Source organism: Periophthalmus magnuspinnatus, chromosome 6, assembly GCF_009829125.3.
Source record: "Periophthalmus magnuspinnatus isolate fPerMag1 chromosome 6, fPerMag1.2.pri, whole genome shotgun sequence".
NCBI lineage: Eukaryota > Metazoa > Chordata > Actinopteri > Gobiiformes > Gobiidae > Periophthalmus > Periophthalmus magnuspinnatus.
Genome location: NC_047131.1, coordinates 10,073,047 through 10,095,220, shown reverse-complemented (window position 1 = coordinate 10,095,220; position 22,174 = coordinate 10,073,047). Strand labels below are relative to the sequence as shown.

General features: G+C 41.1%; 1 protein-coding gene across 1 annotated transcript; it reads left to right on the top strand.

Annotated features, from left to right (window-relative positions):
* The first annotated feature begins 80 nt into the window (after window positions 1-80).
* nup160 (nucleoporin 160) lies at window positions 81-21,544 on the top strand. The gene is made up of 34 exons (XM_033967869.2): window positions 81-188; window positions 2,093-2,198; window positions 3,094-3,304; window positions 3,756-3,978; window positions 4,432-4,619; window positions 5,151-5,387; window positions 5,611-5,708; window positions 5,779-5,863; window positions 6,364-6,432; window positions 6,561-6,644; window positions 6,983-7,153; window positions 7,725-7,824; window positions 8,779-8,944; window positions 9,477-9,607; window positions 9,863-10,020; window positions 11,089-11,222; window positions 11,522-11,592; window positions 12,880-13,033; window positions 13,542-13,611; window positions 14,044-14,142; window positions 14,343-14,462; window positions 14,707-14,802; window positions 14,961-15,055; window positions 15,758-15,854; window positions 15,933-16,038; window positions 16,930-17,090; window positions 17,432-17,492; window positions 17,829-17,939; window positions 18,026-18,149; window positions 18,626-18,727; window positions 19,846-19,984; window positions 20,501-20,626; window positions 20,856-20,951; window positions 21,240-21,544. The coding sequence occupies exons 1-34, from the start codon at window positions 98-100 to the stop codon at window positions 21,351-21,353; spliced, it is 4,194 nt and encodes a 1,397-aa protein (XP_033823760.1). The 5' UTR covers window positions 81-97; the 3' UTR covers window positions 21,354-21,544.
* Window positions 21,545-22,174: the final 630 nt, after the last annotated feature.

The following is a 22,174-nucleotide window of genomic DNA, read 5'->3' as shown; positions in this document are numbered from 1 at the left end:
AAAATCCCTTTTTCTTTAAAAGTTTGAAAGTGGACCCCGCGCGTGTCTCTGCGCTCCTCTGACGTCACCGCGCACGCACTTCCATGAGGAGGGCAAGATGGCGGCGGCTCTGGAGAGGAGCTTCATCGAGATCTGCGGCTTTGAGAGAGAAACGCAGCGCCGCTACCGAGAAGTAACAGTGAACCTGGGTACGAGACAAAACTGCCGCTGTCAAACTGTCCATCCGTGATGTTAGCTCAGAGACAGGTGGAAAAATAAGAAATATACAGGCTAAAGTAGGTTTTGGCGGCTAACCGGGAGCTAACACGCTTTTAGCCGCTAGCTGTAAACTCTAATGTCTCATCAGGTGTCAGTCAAAGCATGTTATAAACAAAACACAAACACTGCTTAGTTTATGTTTCAAATCTAAATAATAATAATTCTGTAGTTATTTGTTGGAGCGGAGATGTTCACGTTTAGCCTTCATTTTGTATTGCGTACAGTCTGTTTAACTGTCAAAGTTGTTCTCACCTTTACAAAGTTGTTTTAAACTCTGGCACTGTTTTTAGTGTCAGAGTTTGGGATTGTTGTTCCAAGGAAAGCCAATAATTACAGAGCAGTGTTTCCCATAAATTTGTTAAGACTCTTTCGACACAATTGCTTTCTCTATTAAGAAGTTTCATTCATATTTGTTTCAATGGCACTTATTGTCTATATTTCATATTTAAGCAGTCTTTTTGAACAATGTAGTTACTTTTTATGTTAATGACAATACAAGGAGCAACAAAGTAGGAATGGGACAAAAACAAATAATATCGTTTATCGTGATAAAAAGGGTCGACAATAATCATTCGTGCGATTTTATATAATCTTGATAATCGCCAACAAATATAATCGTCATTACATCTTCAGAATGTGCAGAAAAAGCTACTTCTCGCTGATTATTTCTTCTAGAGCATTGTATTACTGCATTATGCAATTTTCTGAACTATGTTATAATGTTGTTTCCTCATCACAAACAGACCTGGAGTTGTGTTTCATTTCAGTCACACATGTTTAAGGTTTGAAGTGGAAGGGCACACTTCAGTAAAAGCTCTATCACTTTTGCCACCATAATCTGGATCCTCAAAAGCATGTGTGTGTGCACGTGTGTGTGTTGTATGTTGTCCTGTGTCGTCCTGTGTCCATCTGTCCTTTTGTATCAATGTACTCTTTAGAAAGTATTTGTGAAAAAGAATTTCCCCTTTGGAATAAAGGTCTATTTATCTACCTTAACACAAATTAAGTCAAATCCTGCATTCTTCTCTCAAACAGAAAACACTGTTCCACCTGGTCATGTCACACAGTAAGTGGTAATGCAAGAAGTGTTTTCAGACTCTGTACAGCTTCACTAAAATCATTTGGATCTCTACTGGACTTAAAATAAAAGATAGCTGTTAACTTGAAAACTACCGCTTCATGACATCACTAGGTGGAACAAAGCATTTTGAGCTTTGGAGATGTAGACAGACTAATAATAAAGTGTTACTCAAACATTTGTAAATGAAACAAAACACAACTCCAGGTGTGTTTTTGAGGAGGTAACAACATTACAACTTGACTGAAAGCTCACAAGAGTCAATTTTGCGTAATATAGGACCTTTAATCTGAGGACTTCAGGGACTGGCCTCCTGCTGGTGCCTAGAGTCAGGACTAAACGTGGGTAATCAGTGTTTCAGTTTTATGCAGCTAAAACCTGGAACAGTCTTCCTGAAGATGTAAGACAGGCCTCTACTTTGACAATATTCAAATCCAGGCTCAAAACGGTTCTGTTTAGCTGTGTATATGACTGAAAGGTTTGTGTTCAGCACTCTTCTCTTTTAATGTTAACATTATTTATGTTTTGATTTGCTGCATTGTGATTTTAATGTCTTTCTTATTCTGTGAAGCACTTTGAATTACTTTGTGTATGAATTGTGCTATACAAATAAAGTTGCCTTAATCTGACCAGCATACATAAATAGTCTATGAGAGAAATTGTTATGATTTTTAGCCTGTGTTTTGCTGTAATTGATCCTCTGATCCATAGAAGTACAGATCTCCACACTGAACCGTGTATCCTGTCTCTGTTCAGGTCTGAATCCTCTTCCTGGTGGTAAATTCTCAGACAGCGCCGGAGCGTTTCACTACGAAGAGAGCGGAAAACTCCTGTCAGTCACAAGCAACAGGTTCATTCACTGGTGAGTCACTTTTAAACACATTTACACAGAAACCAGGTAGAGAGGCTGATGGGACAGAAGGTAGGTCACGTATCTATCAGGCTGCCCCAGGGCGACTGTGGCACTGAAGTATCTCACCTCCAGAGAATGACCCAGAAGTGGAGCAAGAATTAACCACACTGTGAAAAACAATATAAACCTGAGTCATTTTTACCATTCTCACATTTTAGAAGAATTTAAAGCTGCAATATGTAACTTTCTGGAGGTGGCATGTCATCCCACTGCTCCAGACCTTTTTCCCAAGAATACAGTAGCCCCTGACTGATGTATTTTAGGGCTGAAAAAAGCCACTTGCTCAGATACCAAAATTAGGTGCTAAATGTGAGCACTTGGTCACAGTCTGGAGCCCTGTATGTTTCCATGGAAACAAATGGTTAAACCAAACTTCAGAATGTTATCCATGGAGATAGATACATTTTATACCTTACCTTGGAATATTATAGCCAAAGAAACAACATTTCCATGGAAACCAGCTGTATCAGTGCAATAAACATACGAACATCATGCTTTCTTGTTAAAAAGTTACACTATGGGGCTTCAATTCTGATTTAAAGGTTTTAAAAGGATTTATGATCTGAATGGCTGCTCTTTGTTTAGTTTATGCATTTGTTTGGGACATACAGCTTAAAAAAACATTGAACTATACAAAAGAGGAAATATGTTCGTACCAGGTTATAGCCAAATTGGTAATTTCCGCCTGCAACTGTATGGGGTCTTTTGTGTTAAAACTGCCAACCCTGTAGTTTAGACCTCTGCAAACATGTTTTGAAATACATGGGTCTCTTGGATTAATTTAAAGCTCAGATTTTAACCAATATATAAAAGTCAAAAAATGTACCTTTCTCTGTGTCTTTAGGTCGACATGTGGAGACAGCGTGCAGTTCGTGGAGCTGTCTCTGGATATGAACCTCCTGAACAATGGGGTAAAACTCAAGTTCAGTCACTGCTCTGTGCTGCCAGGAGGGGTCGCTGTCCTGGAAACGCTCCACAACGTCGTCATCCTCATCTGCACCAATCAGAGTGTCCATAGACTGGTCCTGCCCCACCCCACACGCATGTACCGCAGTGTGAGTGCACATGCACCAAAACATGGCTCATCTACTTTAAATCATAGGGCAAAAAACAATCTGCAGATTAATCTGTTTATCATAAGGACATTACATTTAAAGATGCAGTGTGTAACTTTCATTTCAGTCACTTCTTTGTCTCCATGGAGATGTTATTGCTTTGCCTTAAATGATGCACATTATGGCATTACTCTTGTTTGTTTTGTATTTATTCAATTGAACAGGTGTAATCATTGCCAAGGGGAAAAAAATGCATTCTTACTGAGCGGGCTTGCCTCTTCTGCAGATCTTACCTGTAACTTGACCTGAGGAAGATGTGAGGGCAGGTCATCTGACACACAGGAATACAGCAGGATGGGAGGGCATCTGACACACAGGGATATAGGATCATGAGTGGGCATGCGGATACAGGATATGAAAGGGCATCTGGCTTAAATCTGGTCTCTTTCAGGAGCTGGTGACCGAGCTCCACATGCAGTCCATCTTCACAGATGTGGGTAAACTTAGCCTCCAGGAGGGACCTCACAGCGCCCCCATCCCCAACGCAGTGAACTACACCTCCAGTCCCAGCAGCGCCACCTGTTGGATCAGCCACACAGGAGAGGCTCACTATGCCCTGGCCTCTCCAGCAGGGGGCATCACAGTGGTCACTCTGCCGCCACACGACGTACAAGGTAGAGGCAAGCGACACATCCAAGCACCCTACTGGTATTAAAGGGGACATCAACTTTTTTCATCATGTTATAGTTGTTCATGCATGTTTGAGTAATCTTGATACTCCTGAATAGCTCAGAAAATCTCAGTTTTGCTTAAAGAGGGGCTAAAGAGGGGTTATTTATAATATTGTTTCCTCATCAAAAACACCACCACCACAAGCCTACGTCACCCATGGTCCCACACACAAATTCTCCATAAATAAACAAAAATATGATACAAAATTACACAGCAACTTAGCAAACCTGATGTGATGTACAGTTTAATTAGTGGGATGTACGCTGATTGTGTTGTGATAGCGCTCTGAAGGGGGATTGACTTAGTGTTAGGGTAGACTCGAACCATCAAAAACGAAACAAGTAAACGTGAAAATGGACTTTCTTTTTACCTCTCTTGTCTCTGTCTCTCTGTAGGTTCCCTCTCTGTGGTGGACCTCAAACGGTCCTCCATGATGCGTCGTATCTCTGGCTGGATGCCCTCGGCCATCAGAGGAGAGCAGCCCTCAGACCTGGTGCTGAGTCTGGCTGTGCGCGAGCTGGAGGACGACTGCTTCATCTATGCTCTGTGCCAAGACCATAAGCTGCGCATGTGGTCATTCAGGGTTAGGAGAATTTTATGTCATTTTAATGCACCTGATGTTATCAACATTCCCTAGGGGTGTGATGCCAACAGTAGGCACTGCTCTGTCTGAGGCATTGTTACACTTTAATCTGATCTTTGTTTTAACACAATTTGACCATAAAGAACTGACTTAGTTGAAACTACAATAGGTGAGCTGATTTGTGCTGTTAAACAAGTCCCTCTCAAATGGCATTACAGTCACAAGCTAGCTAGCATAAGCGATTTCAGTTAGTCTCTCTCACCTTTTTGTTGAAAATCAAACTCCTAAACAGGACCATGAAAGGTCGAATTGATCAGTCTCCAGAAAATGTGCTGTTTGAATCTATTGTATTTTGTGAGTTTTTGTATCTGCTAAAAACAGATCAGGCTTTGTTGGGCTGTGTCACCATGGTAACTGCTGAACTTTCCACCATACACATACTTGCAGAACACCCCTAGCTTGATGTCACTGTAAAATATTAATGTCACTGTTGTTCCTTCTCTATATTTCTGACCCCTCTCTTGTTTCCAGGATCAGCTGTGTTTGCTGGAGGCGGACATGTTGGAGTATGTCCCTGCGCGTAGAGGAGTGAAGCGCCTGTCAGGACAGGGGCACAGGGTGCGACAGGTGTTCTGCCCCAGCACAGGGGTGTGCCTCTGTGTTTACCTGGCCTTCCCTCAGAGCGGACAATTCACCGTACTACAGCTCGTTGCCACCGACAACCAGCGATACAGCCTCGACCACATCTCCACTGTCTTCTCCACTCAGGTTAGGCCCGCGGACTGGCCCATGGACAGGCCCATAATAAATTGAAAAGTGGTGTTGGGCTGGGTTTGGTTCCAGTGTCCAGAGCCGTGTGTGCTCCTCTATCACATTCTTACAGATGATTGACAGCTGACATCAGCCTTCACTGTGTTCTTGTTTACTCAGTACATTATATTGAATATAGGATGTTATTGTTAATTTGAAATGTGTTTCTGGTGTTTTTCAGGAGACTTTGGTGGACTTCACTCTGACCCCCACAGAGGTCTGGGGTCTGTGGCTCGACGACACAAATTCTACTATTGTCAAATACATCAACTTTGAACAGTAAGTTAAATCACAACCTCAAACAGTAAACATTATAAACATTATAAACATGTAAACTCTCTCTGAGCAGTAACTCAGCTGGACAGTGGAACCAGGTCTTCACTCATCCTTCGCCTGAAGATGAAGTCCACATTGGCATTGACCAGGACCCGCGGGTAAAGAAATGATCCAAACATTATCACATCAACTGATTTAAAGCTCAAATACAAAACTTTTGCCCCCATTGAGTAAACTGTAAAAGCAGCAGTTCTATACAAAGAATTACCTGCTCTAGTCTGCGCATTAAGATTTGTGTTTGTGTACGTGCAGTGTAAGGGAGGTTTTTAGAGGGTTTGATGGCACAGATTGGCAGTATGGTTTTAACCATTGTGCCAGAGCAGCTGTGGCTACAGTAACTCACTTTCTCCAAGTGTGGGAAGTGAATACATGTAAAATGAAAATAAGACAGAGGCTGTCTTAAATGCAGGCCAAAAGTCTGATTATATAAATGTAAACAGTTCTATCTGATGTGTGTAATCTGATCTTTCTGACACATCTCCTGGGAAAGTAAAGACAGATGCATTACTGGGTTATTAGATTTTTCAAGTTATGGTATTTTTTATTTATTTATTTTACTGGCACTATTGTTGTTAATTTATTTTCATCTTTACCACAGGAGACGTACCTGGATGTGCTGTTCTCTCCTCTGTGCTTCACGGCAACAGCAATCGTCAAAGCTCTGCAGGTCAGACTGTGTTGAGCTCTAATTCTGATTGTTGATCTCAAACTGTGACTCATAAGCATTACTCTGTATAGTCCATGTAAAAGTTAAACTTTAAACGTACATTTACTTTTTTTTTTTTTTGTTGCCAGATTTTCAGACGAGGCTCTGAGAGGATCACAGACCTGAGCTGGGAGTCTTTGAAGAGAGAGGTGACTGTAGCTGTGGAGACAGAGGTGATTATTAAAGATAATATGTGGGGAGTTAGGACCCTCACTTATGTAATAGTCCTCTGGTTCAGATGTAAACTACAGGCCTGTAGAATGTTATGTTTTCTATACAGTCCCAGGTCCAGACTAAACTGACTGTGGGTCCATTTGAGTTTCAAAGAGGTGCAAAAGCCATAGTCTTCTGAGTGTCATTATTTTACCTGCTTCAAATGAGAGACCTGGGCCTTTTTCTATATCGTAATATCAAAGTCTTAGACATTCTGATTTTACACTTGAATATGATTAAAGTGTTTTCTACTTGGAAAAATTAAATTGGTTTATACGTTTGAACCCTGTTGTCTCAGCTCCAGAGCAGTGTGACAGAGTTGGAGTTCTCTCAGGAGGAGTATCGTCAGCTCCTGGTGGAGTTCTGGTCTCGGTTCTACGCCTGTGTGTTGCAGTACCAGGAGGCTCTGTCCATGCCTCTGGGGTTGAGCGTGGACCCTCACACCGGGATGGGCTGTCTGCTCAAGAAGGTGCCTCCATCCTCCTCCACCCATTGCCTCCACCCACATACAGATTCATACAGAGAAGTAGGACTGTATTCGACTCAAAAATATGAACATTATAAGACCAAAATAACAAGGCTCACTGCAACAATTCAATGTAAAGTGAACTGTAGCCAGAGTCAGTGGAGCTGTGCCATGATCACTTCCTATTTGGAATACAAGTGGCTAGCGCTTTGGCTATGTCCATTTACATATACAGTCTCCATCTGACCCAAACTGCATTCACAAGACTACACCTGCAGAGGGGGCTACCATTAATGCAGAAAAAAAGTACTAGGACATAGTATTTACATAAAGACAGATTAAACTTCACTCACTCCTCCTTTCTGCTGTTGTCCCATATAAATTCTTATCTAAATAACCACAGCTCTACAGAGAAGGACCTGCTCCATGATGCATGTACTAAACTCCACCCATTCGTAGGCTTACACATAGGAACCCACTGATTTGGATCTTATTGACTGTTTACATAAAGCTGTGGTCGATGTACAGAAGAATGGCACTTTCAAAATGATAATCTTTATTCTAAATTTCCCAGGGTTTTGTGTCGTTCTTGTTGCCCTGTTTCGCTGTGGATCATCTGTATCTGTCCTATGATAAATACATGTCCATCGAGGAGGAGACGCCCATCGCAGAGGGTCAGTGAATCTTTAGAAAACTTTTTAGTCTTTTACCCTCAGAATACCTGGGGAAAAAGACGAAGTTTAAATCTGTCAACTGGACAAATGGTTTTAGGAATGAAGATGTTTCGCTGCTCATCTGTTTGTCCAGTTGACAGATTTAAACTTCGTCTTTTGCTCTGAATCAGACCTGGACGACCGAGAGATTACATGGACATCTTCTCAGAGTAACTAGCAACTTAATATAGGCAGTGATGGATGAAGTACTCAATTTTGTTACTTAAGTAAAAGCATGGATAGAGGTAAAAAGTAAAAGTATCAGATGAAAAAAACTACTAAAAGTATGAAAGTGCCTTTTTTTAAATATACTTTAAGAGTAAAAAGTAGTATACATATTTGTAGCAGCACAAATCATTTTCTTCATCTTTCTTATGAATTTTGTGTATTTATTTTGGTTTGCTCAAAACCAAAGCTGAACTCGAAAACTTAGTCAGGATGTTACCACGAACATGGTAAAAATAGCCTTTCAAATCATATGAAAAGTACTTTTTACTTTTCAGTCCTCGTCAAAAATGTAGTGGAGTAGAAAGTACAGATACCTAATATCAAATGTAGTGAAGTAAAAGTAAAAAGTATCCACTGTAAAAAGTACTCAAGTAAAGTACAGATCCCTAAAATATTTACTTAAGTACAGTACTTTACTACTTGTACTTTGTTACCTTCCACCACTGAATATAGGAGAACCTTTTCTTCTTTCTTGACTTCAGACTGAATATTTAGTTATTTCTCCTCTCTTTTCCCTCAGGCTCTTAAACAAAATACTACAATTACTTTAACATTTATACATGTCTCCTTTCCTCAGATCCTTTTTAAAAGTATTTCATTTGTAAACCCCTGTACCTGTCTCTCCTTGGACCCTTTAAAAAAAAAAAAAGAAAGGTACACGTGTTTAGAAATACTATCTCTTCTCAGACCCTGACGTGGCCCGGGACGTGCTCACCATCGCTCAGTGTCTGCGTTTGGTCAGTGACATCGTTTCAGGAGAGATGTCATACGAGATGGAGAAGGCTCTGGACCAGCTTGAGTCTCCAGAAAGAGCCGCCGAGCTAGTGCTGGACAACATGCTCTCCAACGACAGGTGAGAACAGCGACAGGTGCGACCGGGGCTAGAGGGCATAGAACATGGGTTAGTCCTGGATACTAAGTTCATATTATACGGCTAAACCAGGGTTAACTTGAAAGTGCCTTGTACTGGACCAGACAATACAAGGCACTGGTTTAGAGTTTTAGTCCTGGTTCAGTTCCCATGTAGTCCGGGTTTGGTAAATCAAAAATATTCAAACATGTTTAGTTCCATGTACAGTCAAAGGATGATATTTTTTCAGCAATGTCTCTTGACGAGAATGTGGTGCACTAGCTTTATTTTGCTGAGCACTTTGACTTGAACATATAAGACACATAACTGGAAATACAGTGGTTTATCACAAGATCGTTTCAGTGTTTGCTCTCTCCTGTCCAATCATTTGTCTGTGGTATGTGTCTCCTCACGTGTAGACCTCAGACCCTCAAACAGCTTGTGCACTTTAGACAGTGGAAACGGACTGAGCGGGTCTGCCCTGTATCGAGCTTATGGAAAGTGGGTTATAAGTGATTGAGATGTTTATTTTCAGTGATAATGTGATCGAGGACATCCAGAACAAACTTCAGGACGTGAGGAGCCCTGTGTCGGCCATCAACATGCTTCTGAGAGAGATGGACCTGGAGACGGACACGGAGACATCAGAGAACCCCCTCAGCTCAGGTACAAAACGGTTTGCAGCGGTCAAAAGTTATTCCTCACTTTCCTAATGCATTTCAAGTATTCTGTTCACAACGATGAGAACGGAGTTTTGCTGTTGCATAGAAAAAACTGAAACAGCCACTTTAATTTGTTGGAGAGAGAGAAGGATCATCAGCCAAATTCTGTCTCTCTCTTTCTCTCCCTCTTTCCGTCTCTCCTCTTGTCTTCTCCTCTGTCCTCTTTCTCTCTCCCTCTCCCTCTCCCTCTCCCTCCTAGCCCAATCCCTTCAGACTCGCCTGAGCCTCTCTCAGCTCTACGGCAGCTCCACGGCCGTTGCCATGGTTTCCCAGGCCCTGACGACCATTGCCATGACGAGGGCTCACTTCTGTCGAGACCTGCTCATCCTCCAGAAACTCTACCTGCGCTTTGGCGACGTGAGTACACCTGTCACAATAATATGATTACAAGTGCGATCTACACGATCTAAAGGCAAAGGTTTGGACACACATTTAAAATCATCCCTATTGTGCTTGTGTCTGCTCTATAGTTACAATCTCTGACACCCGTCGATCATTATATTGTAATTTGCACATTTTAAATCACAATATTCATCTAAAACAACAGGTCTGTTGATTTCTTGCGTCAGAAAACTGCGGTGCCCAATGGGAAGTGACGTAGCCGTAAATGTCATCACAACAAAGCGGTGCATGCTGTCGGCGCCCCTTATGGGTAGGTGCACATAACACTAGCGAGCCCTTTTTTTCTACTTGTCATCAAAATGACTATGCGACACTGCCGAATCCTACGAGTATCACCGATTAAGAAAATAAAACTGGAACAGGAGGTGTGTACGTCACAGTGGGCGTGTACAGATGGGGGTAGAAACTGGTAGTCGACAAAATGGCGGCTTGATAATAAGCGATTAAAGATTATTCAGACATGAATCACTCCAAATACAACTTCAGATGAGTAAAAATGGTGAGAAGGAAACAACTATAACATACTTAAAGGCTCTGAAAAATCAGTTTTGCAGAATACGTTTTACGATTTAAAATGTCAAATTTATTACATAATGATTCAGGCATGGCATAGATATAACTATGATACACAAGCACAATAGGGCTGATTTAATTGAATGTTCGTGGTTTTGTGATGTTTCATTGCAGTTATAAAATGACTCAGATCAAAACTTAAAATACTTGTTAAAGGGGGACATAAAACTTTGTCCTTCCTTTGACAAAATGTTTGCCATAAAATTATTTAATGTTGCAATTAATATATTCTAGACCATTTTATTAAATAAAACATGAGACGAATGTCCTGTAATAAAGTGATTCATTTGTTTAATCAAAAATCAGGAGATCTGCAACTTCGCCGTTTTTGGACAAATGAAGGTTTTCTTGTCTTATTAGGATTTAATTAATTATATATTTCTCCGGTATCTTCTTGCTCTTTTCTCTCACCCTCTCTCCTTCCACCATCTCTCCTCCTCTCTTTCTCAGGTGTTTGGGGGTGGAGCCTGGTTGTTGCAGTTACAGCAGGACTTGATTCCACGCAGTTCTCACCTGTTGTCGTCATATCACCTTTTGAAGAACATCTCCCAGACTCTGGCTTCTGCCGTCCCTGTGGACATCATGTACGTACTACTACTACTAGTAATAATACTGCTACTGCTATTACTATTAATACTACCACTGCTGCTACTTCTACTACTAGTACTACCTTACATATTACTATGACTACTTCTTCTTGCACTACTGCTGCTACTATTACTGTAACTAATACTACTACTATTACTGTTACTGCTATGACTACGGTCACTACTACTACTAATTAGCACTATCATACTACCACTGCTAATGTTAACATGTTACAAGAATAGGTCAGCCTAGTTAAAGACATAATGTCCTTATTTAAGTTTCATTTTGTCCTCAGAGATGCAAATCTGCAGCACCTCACAGTCCTGGAGCTGTCGGATGCTCCAGCGCTCTCCTCCAACAGAACAGGTCTGAACACAACACAGCATCTATGAACTACAAAATATACGTTTTTATTCATTATTTAAACTCTCTGTACCTGATTTTTACTGTTTTAAAAAGGTGAAAAACATTTATTATTTATTTTAAACAGGTTGCAGTGGTCCAAAGTCATTCCTCACATAACTTATGCATTCTGAACATCCTAGTTATTCACCACGAGGAGTTTATAAGCTCTTTTCACAACATTACACAGTAATGCTTACAAACATTACCATGTCAACAGTGACCTGCCTGGTTTTCAGAGGATTAAAAAGCTTTCCATTTAGATGCAGACCGCACTCAGTGGACTTGTTTCTACTAAAAACTAGTTTTACTACATAGACAAAAAGATGTTTTCTGATGTATCAGTAAAATGTGTCTTGATTCTGTACAGATATAAGCAGCTCTTGAAGACAATCTGGATGTGCATTGTTAACATGCTAGATGTTGTTAGCATTACCATAATGGCAAAGCTCTGCTCTTTTCTCTGAGAGTTGTGAAAAGGGCTTATAAACTCATCATGGTGAATAATTAGGATGTTCAGAATGCATAAGGTAAGTGAGGAATAACTTTAGACCACTGCAAACCATTTAAAATGAACTAGTTCTGTTTTTAAGACAGTAAGACGGAGTCAGGTACAGCGCCTTTAAATCTTGAATATTTGAATCTCTTATTTACTGTCCAAGGTTAAACTGCAGAGGAAGAACAGAAATGTCTCACCTCTGTTTTTGAGTATTGTTTTAGTGATTCATGTTTAAACTTCTATATTACACGAAATTGACTGTTGTGAGCTATAAGTCATGTTATAATGCTGTTAGCCCCTCAAAAACATATGTGGATGTTTGACCAACCCTTTATTTATGTTTTTTTTCTACAAAGTTGAAAATGCTCAGTTCCACCTTGTGATGTCATGAAGTGGTAGTTTTCAAGTTAACAGCTCCTTTTACCTTTAGTTCAGTAGAGATTGGCATTGCCAGGGCTAATATCACCCAAATGATTCTAGTGAAGGTGTGTGGAGTTTAAAAACACAATGGAGCACTTCCTGTATTACCACATGACATCACGCAGTGGAACAGTGGGTTTTCTGTTTGAGAGAGGAACTCAGCCTAAATATGCAGGGTTTGTGTGTTAAACATGTGTGAATGAAACAAAACACAACTCCGGGTCTGTTTGTGATGAGGAAACAATATTATAACAGATCAGAAAAGTGTAATATGGGGACTTTAACAGATGACACATATTTATAGAAAACTTTATATCTTTCTTTCTGTCCAGTCCTGAGCCCGCAGACAGTGGTGGAGCTGTTCTATCAGACCACGGCTCGTAAAAACATAATTTCTCAGATTTATTCTCAGAGAAACAGTGAGGCGGAGCTGCTGCAGTGGAGCCACATGGTGTCCAGTGTGGTGCACCTGCTGGGACAGATCCTGTATCCTTCAACATAAAACAAACCTTTATCATTTAACCTTCAAAATAAGAGACTGTATAATGAACACACAAGCTGGGACAGAGCCTGTATTCTTCACAATAAAACACACACAATCATAAACATTGAACCTTCAAAATAAGACACTATAACAATCACACCTTCTTGAACAGAGCCTGTATCCTTCAAAATAAAAGTAATACTTAAAAAATGCACATGAGGTTTAGTGGTCTGGATCCTTCTCAATAAAACACCCCCCCTTTTATTATAATTGTAATTAGTCAGTATCCTTCAAAAGAAATCACGCAATATTTAATCATAAACATTTATCCTTTTGAGTAAAAGTTTATAATGAACACACAAGCCGGGACAGAGCCTGTAGCCTTCAAAATAACACAAAAATTAAACCTACAAAATAGGAGTCTATTATGAACACGAGCTACAGGCGGCTGGATCATTCAAAATAAAACACTCAATACACCTGAGCGTTCTTCCTGATCCAGTTTCCCAGTTGGCCCAGTAACCCTGGATTCCAGTTCCCAGAGTGTCTGATGGCCAACTGTCAGTATACACAGTTACAGGTGAGTTTCACTTTAAAGCTACAGTATGTCACTTTCTGTACCAACTCTTAATATATTGGAATATTTATAAATGAGATGTGAGATTTTCCACCAGCAGCTGTATCCCTCAGTTTTGCTCTGGTTCTCCTCAGGCTCTATCCTTTCCTCTGTCCATTTGTCTTTTTCTTTCCATCCCTCTCTGAGTTTGTCTCTTTTTCTGAGCCTCTATCTTCCTGAACCTCTCGATCTCCTCCTCTCCTCCTCTGAGTTCCTCTCTTCTCCTCAGCTCTAGTTCTGTCTCTCCTTCCTTTCTCTGGATCCTTCATTCTCTTTCTCTCCCTCCTCCCCTCTCTATCCTCCCTCCCTCTTTTTCTCTTCCCCTCTCACCCCCCTCTCTCTCCTCCCTCTCTTCCACTTGTCTCCACTCACCTCTCTTCTCTCCCTCTCTCTCAGGAGTACGTGCGTCTGGTTGGTCCCTGGTGTCAGGTGAACATCGGTTCCTGCAGGTTCATGCTGGGACAGTGCTACCTCGCCACGGGAGAAGGACAGAAGGTACTACGGGAAGGCATCTGACACAAGCTGAAGCACAGGGAGGGCACCTGAAACAGTCTGAAACATAAAGAGGGATTCTGACACACAGATATATAAAACAGATGGAAGGGCGTCTAACAAATGGTGTACAACAGGATGGAAGGGCATCTGACTGTTTTGTGTGGCAGGCTGGGAGGGCAACTGACACTTTTTTCTCGTAGGCTCTGCAGTGCTTTCAGGAAGCGGCCAATGAGGTGGAGAAAGAGGAGTTTTTGATGAAGCTCACGGGGACAGAGGATGAAGAGGCGGCTCCAACGGCCAGACTGCAGTACTACAACAAGGTACTTATACTACTACTGCTACTACTGCTATTGTAGTATTACAACAAGGTGCTATTAATACTACTGCTACAGCTTTTACGCCAACGACTGTTATTGGACCGCAGTACTACTACTGTTACTTCAACTATTACTACTACTAATATTATTGCTTCTCCTTTTACTCTACCCTTTTTCCTTCTGTACTTTTGTATTTGTGTGAATTAAGTTTTCTTAATATTTAATTTCATTGTTTTATTTCTTGCAGGTTTTGCGTTTACTGGAGGACGTGGGACTTCCTGAACTGGTTATTCAACTCTCCACTTTGGCCATCACTGAAGCCGCCACTGATGCAACCTCTCAGGTCAAAACAATAAAAACAAAATGCAACTCTAGTGTTTGGACTTTGACAGTGGACATATAAAGTAAATGTTTAATAATGAATCTCTGGACTCAACTAAAGCTGATGTGTTATCTCAATATATGATCTGATCTAACTGTAGTTCTGCTGTTCCCCTACAGGCGGCGCTGTGGACCCGTATCTTCAAACATCACCTGGACCTGGGTCATAACAGTGAGGCGTACGAGGCTCTAACACAGAACCCTGACGCAAGCATGTACGGGATAAACTATACACATATATATACTGTTCTGTATACTATATGACTATAATCGAGCTTTAAACTGTAGAAATATCAAGTTTGAGTTGAGTCTTGACAAATGTGGACATAGTTTTACACCTCAGAGTTTTGAGTGATCGGCCCGAGTTCTGGGGCACTAGCTTAGCCTGTAGCAACTCGGCACTGCTCCCTCAGAGTAGCTAGAGTGGAAGCTAAGAAAAAGTTTATGATCAGAAAAAAAGGAAAAAATATGACCTTTGTTAAAGGTGTCGGCCGAACATGAGCAGTTTGTGTTTAAAATCTTTTCTGCTGCAGAGGATGTTTCACTGTCCCTCTTCTCTCTCCTCATCCCTCTCCTCGTCTCTCTTCTCTCTCCTCGTCCCTCTTCTCTCTCCTTGTCCCTCTTCTCTCTCCTCGTCCCTCTTCTCTTTCCTCGTCCCTCTTCTCTCTCCTCGTCCCTCTTCTCTCTCCTCGTCCCTCTTCTCTCTCCTCGTCCCTCTTCTCTCTCCTCGTCCCTCTTCTCTCTCCTCGTCCCTCTTCTCTCTCCTCGTCCCTCTCGTCCCTCTTCTCGTCCCTCTTCTCTCTCCTCGTCCCTCTTCTCGTCCCTCTTCTCTCTCCTCGTCCCTCTTCTCTCTCCTCGTCCCTCTTGTCCCTCTTCTCTCTCCTCATCCCTCTTGTCCCTCTTCTCTCTCCCTGCAGGCAGCTGGATTGCCTGCGTCAGCTGGTGGTGGTCCTGTGTGAGCGTTCTCAGCTTCAGGACCTGGTGCAGTTTTCCTATGTGAACCTTCATGATGAGGTGCGGACTCCTCTTTACTTTCAAACATGTTCTCTTTCTCTTGTTTTTAAGTTTATTTTATATTTTTGTGTTTTCCAGTTGGTGAACATCATTGAGTCTCGCGCTCGCAGTCTGGATCTTCTGTCTCATAATTATTACGAGCTGCTTTACGCCTTTCACATCCAGAGGCACAACTACAGGAAAGGTACACAGTCCGCACAAAATACACAGAGACGCAACGTTTGCTTTTACATGTTAAATCCAGATACCTTTGAAACTTTAACTTAAACTGTCATGTTTCCAAGTATTCCTATTCCTATTTGAACCATCCCTACAGTCAGCTGTAAGATTTGTCAGCTGACTGAAGCCTATGTCACTCCATGTGCCCACACAACAATTCTCCATAAATATACAAAAATGTGATACAAAACTGTACAAAACAACTTGACAAACCTGATGTGATGTGCAGTAGTTTCATTAACACAGACTGTAATGTGATAGCTCTGTGAAGGGAAGAGACTTTTGACTCAGGGCATCAAAAACAAAAATGAAACTTGTAAAACATGTCAAAACTTGTTTTTAGGCGAATATAGCATTTTCAAAACAATACAATGTAACATAGTGATCTAAATATGCTATGTGTTGCAGTTAATACCCCATAGAAGTAAAATATCCCCTCTTTAATACCCCAGAGAAATAAAATACCTCACAAAAGTAAATACCCCCCCTTTAAAGAATAGTTTTGACTCACATGATCTTTGTCTGGTTTTATGGGGCACCACCCAACAAATGTTTATTCAGTTAATTAATGTGAAGTCGGGAATTCTTGTACCAAGACATTGACATGCTTTTTGTTTTGTTGCTTTTTGCCTACCCAAAAAATGTCTTTTGTAAATGTACAGGATTTTTTATTTTTTTTAATACCACTAAACTTGTTATTGCTGGCCACTTTCTGAAAGCTGAGTGGGGAGAATCATGGCAAAAATCCAAAGGGGGGGGACATTACAATAATCTGACTGAGCGATGTCATGATTCTGTTGTTAACCTACTTTTAAGTCTTTTCTTGTGCTCACCATGTTTTCATCTTCATTCTCAGCGGGCACAGTGATGTTCGAGCTGGGCATGCGTTTGGGCCGGGAGGTGCGGTCAAGGGCGGGGCTCCAGCGACAGGTGAACTGTTACCTGTCGGCTCTGAACTGCCTCCGTCTGATCCGCCCTGAGTACGCCTGGATTGTCCAGCCGGCCGCCGGAGCCACGGTAGGGGCCAGATTCAGGCCTGATTTATTCTGGACTAAAACTGCTTATTAATAGAAACTGGTTCATTTACTGCTTGTTCAAAATTGTAGAACTTAAAGCCCCCCCCTGAGCTGAGCTGTAGCAGCAGATTTTTATTTATACATTCATATTGTTTAAAAGGTTAAGTGGCATTTTATAACCCCGCACGTATCAGCAGCAGTCTTGAGTTTTTACAATGTTCTTAAGTACAGAGCAGGGGGTGGGGCTAGGGGGTAGGTGAAATTATTCTATTCAGAGCACATTCAAAGTCTCAAATGCAGAACAATAAAAGATTACTCAATCAAACCTCTGTTGTATTTCAGTACGAGCGTCCGGGAGCATCTCCAAAGAGGAACTCTGATGGAGAGTTTACCCCTGAACCAGGTACGAGCAGAGCACAGAACACGACAGGTTTACAAGATTTAATACAACTTAGAATAATAATGTTCATAATGTAATCTTTTCTCCTCTCACTCCTCTCCCCCTCTTTCCCTCTTTCTCTTACTCTCCTTCCCCTCATTTCCTCTCTCTCTCCCTTTCTCTCTCTATTCCCCCCTTTCTTCTCTTTACCTTTTTCTTTCTTTTCTTTTCTCTTCCCTTCCCTCTTCCTTCAACCTCTCACCCCCCCACTCCTACACTCTTTTTTCCTTTTCCTTCCCCCCTTCTCTCCACCTCTCTCCTCCTCCTCTTCCTCTCCTCCTCCCCCCTTCTCTCTCTCAGTGCGTCGGCAGGTAGACATCTTGGAGCTGCGTGACTTGGAGAGAGAGTACATTTTGTCTAGTAGCCGTCTCACTCTTGCTCAGCACCACCCTCCATCTGCTGCCATAGCCGGTACCGTCCTTTGCCCTGTAACCACGAGCTGTGCAGATCCGGTCCTGATCTGTCACTTCTTGTTCCCTGCTTTGTGTTTCCTGTAGGCAATGCTTCGGCCGTAGAGATGGTGGCCCTGTTGGTTCAAACTGGACTTTTTGACACGGCTCTCTGTGTGTGCGAGACGTTTAACCTGCCGCTGACCCCGGTGTTTGAGGGACTGGCCTTTAAGTGAGTCAAATCTATCGTCTTTTTTGTCATGTTTTTAAATGTGATAATGGCTGCCTGAGTGTCCACACAATTCCCTACAGGGGGAACAGTTTAAGGGTCACACCATTTTTAGTAGTGTCCGAATGACCAATGACTGAAGAAGTAGTGCACTCAAAATTTCCCATAATGCACTTTGAAAAACAGTGGGAGTCTGAAAGAGTTTTTTATTATTATCGTGGTATCAGAATCAGTATCAAGTCTGTTCGAGTTTGACATTTTAGTATCTTGACAACATTGATGTGCTGCCCCTCCTGGCTCTTCAAGATACTTAAACTAGAAGTAAAACTACCAGACACTCATTTGAATATTGGTGTTGCATTGTGAGACGGAAACACGGGCCTATTTTTTGTTTTTATTCTTCTAGAGATATTTTCTTGTTTGTCCCTGTTTAATGCCTCAAATAGAAAGTATTTTTCATTAATTCTCTTCTTTCTCAGATGTATAAAGCTGCAGTTTGGAGGAGAGGAGGTTCAGAATGAAGCCTGGAGCTGGTTGGCTGCAAATCAGCTCTCAACGGTTGTCAACACCAAAGAATCCAGGTGAGGGAGGAAGAATCCAGGTGAGGGAGGGGTTAATGCAAAGAGGGAGGGGCCAAAACAGGTGTCCAAACGTCTGCTCCACAAATGTTGAACCTTCTCATTATTTTGGGATTGGTTCTACAAACGTGTCATTAATCTTATGGCTTAAAGTCCTTTCAGATGTCAACAATCAATTGGGGTTGAATAATGGCTCCACTTTCACTTTTTTTTATTTAAACTGACCGAGAAGATACTGAACACTGTGCCAGTTTTTCTGGGAACCTCAAATACTTTTTGACATCTAAAATCAAGATAACACTGAATATATTTTTTTCACGCTTTGTATAAACAACTATAGTGTGTTGCCTATGAAATCTATGAAGTGCTACAGAGAAAATACAATTTTATTTATGTAATGAACACATTTAAAAAAAATTAAAAAAAACACGCCAAGTTGAAGGTAAATATTAAATATAAATATTAGCTAAATATCTGCATAAATATTTATTGTACCTGGTTAATGGGACTTCTGTGCCTGAACCTCTGCACACAGCATCTGCAAATCGAGGCTGTATAAGTCACTTTCATCTTTACACAGGACTGTGAGTGCTCGTCTGTAAAAAACAAACACTGCTCACGCCTCACATAGTTCATGGTGGAGAATAGCAGCTCACATACCTATGTGGATCCAAAGATCAACAGCATATTTCTTCATGTTTATGTCAGTGTCTGAGATGACATTCTGTTTTTTAAACACGAGTTTGTCCGGTCTTGGAAGGTTCTAAATATCACTCCAATTCTGAACAAGAGTGGCCTTTTGATGGGCAACATCTTCAAGATCCTCTGTCAAGCGTTTGAATTTGGACACCCACATATCTTTGTCAGCCAGCTTCAGATCAGGTTGACTTACACCTGCAAATATGTTTTGGCGTTTTATACCAGCTTACGGGAGTGTGGCGCTTATTTTAAGTGATGAAATATTAAAACGATATTTTATAATTTTTCAAGATCACAATAATCTTCTAATTTAGAACTACAATTCGACAACCCTCCGGAGCTGTGAGTTGCCGACCCCTGAACTAGAGGGACTCTAGAGTGTTGTGATTGTGATTAACCTTTTGTTTACCTCTCTCTCTCAGTGCCACAGATGAGGCGTGGCGGCTCTTGGCTTCGTACCTCGACAGATTTTCGGGTCAGGGGCAGCACCACAAACATGTCATTACCAAACTACTGTCCCACGGAGTCCCTCTACCAGACTGGATCACCGCTGCATACAAGGTACTAACACCTCAAACACTTTGAGGGTTAGCAAAAGTACAAAATTAACATAAAGGTACTAAGATTAGCAAAAGTACTAAACACACATAGTCACTGGTACTAATACTGACAAGTCCAGAATATCTGTCTGTATTTTATCTGGTCACCACACCCTCCTACAACTGTCCAATCAGATTTGTTTTAGTGAGCTCACTGGTCACCATCGTTTTGAACAAAATTACATTTCTCTCTCAGATGAACTTTTTTTTTCCTCATAAGCATATTTGTTTTGTATTGATATTAATGCACCATGCATGTTCCTGCTGATCCACCTGTCAATCATCTGAACTCTGTGAAGATGTGAGTCTTTTGAATCTCCCAAAGTATTAGACAAGTGTATTCTGGATCCCAGGCAAACTATAACTAATATTGATTTGAAAATTATCACAAAAAAAAACATTGTGATATCACTACGTTCTGTTTACCCAGAATGCCTTTTGTTATAGTCTATATTTTTACTCATAATGCCTCTTGTAGTCAGTAGACGCAGCCTCTCTGCTCCGGCTGTACCTGAACTTTGACCTCCTGGAGTCTGCGGCGGAGCTGGTTCTGGAGTATGTCGACGCAGTACTGGGGAAAGGACACCAGTACTTTGGCATTCAGGTAAGACTAATTTGTCAGATTTCCCTTTTCCTGTTATGTTGTCAAATATAACTGACAGTTTAACAGTACTCAAGTACTTTTACTTTAATAAAGTTTAAAAAGTTGCTCATGTTAAAGTGCTGGTCACTACTGCCTCGGATCAGGCCGTTTTAAATCAGATCAAATGATAAACGCATAATAATAATTTATAATCAAACCTAACCTGTGGCTTCCTGTATGTTTTTCACAGAAGCCGCTCTCTGCGACCGGGCCTCTGGTGTGGCTGCCGTACACCGCCATCGACCAACTTCTGCAGACTCTGAGCTCCACACAGACCAACACTAATGTGAGTGCACTGACACCAGGGGGCGCTAGAGGGTTACAACTACTGCCTCTGAAAATGTCAGTTTTTGGCCTATTTTCTCACTTAAAACAGTATATGGATGTAAAATTTTAAATGAGCTTTACATTGTATTTTCATTATAAAAATCCACAGTTCAATTTGTACAGATGTTGAACCTGATTATTCACTGTCAAACCACAAACTGTCAGTCGAGGGGCAGAGGAGGAGAGGAGTAGAGGATTTCCTGTGGACTGTGTAAAATGCTATTACTAAAAAACTATCTTTTTTCAGATTTATAACAAACTTCGGGACAAATTGGACGATTATCAGAAGACTGTAGAACAGGCAACGAAACGCAGACTTTTGACACGAACGAGCGCTTTTCCAAACCTTGGCTCCAGCTAACAATCTACACCTCATTTAAATTGACTCTGAACAGGAACATGCTCTTAAAGGAACACCAGGTGGTGCTGTTTTGACCTGTACATACTTGATAATGACTGCTCTGTGTGAATGGGAGTTTATGTAATGTCGTCCTTTGTACTTTTTGTTTTTGTATCAAGTTTATGTAAATGTAATAAAGTCTTTTTCTCAGACCAGTTTCAATTAACTCATTTTTTATGATAGTGCTTTTAATGCTGCAGTGTCTGCCATTATAATAATAATATAATGAAAACTACTGTTCTCTTTGAGCACCAATCATATAATAAATAATATATAATAATAATATAATAAACAGAGGGATTAGTCTGGTCCATAAACTGTACAAAGTACATACAGTTAGGTCTGGTCTCCACTCCTGTCACGTCTCAAGCCAGAACCAAATATGATCGTTCAGTCAGATTTGTTTATTTCAGTGATGCATGTGAAATGAAGCAGCTCATTGGTCACCATCGTTTTGAACACATTTCCCTCTCCTCAGATGAACAGTTTAGTGCTTTGCTCTTTGATTCTGCAGAAGTCCTACATGTTTTTCAGTTCTGTGATATTTTTGTCCTTTGTTCTTTGTTAGTCCTAAGCAGCCATATTTGTTTTTATACAGACGGACCATGTGTGTCCCTGATTGGCTGATCCGCTGCCTATCTGAACCAGACTCACAGCTTCACTAAGTATTGGAGAAGTGTGTGTGCTGGATATCAGGCAAACTATAACTAATATTTAAAGTAGATACTGACTTGAAAATACATCAATATTGTGACATCACTACATGGTACTGGATAGCAAGT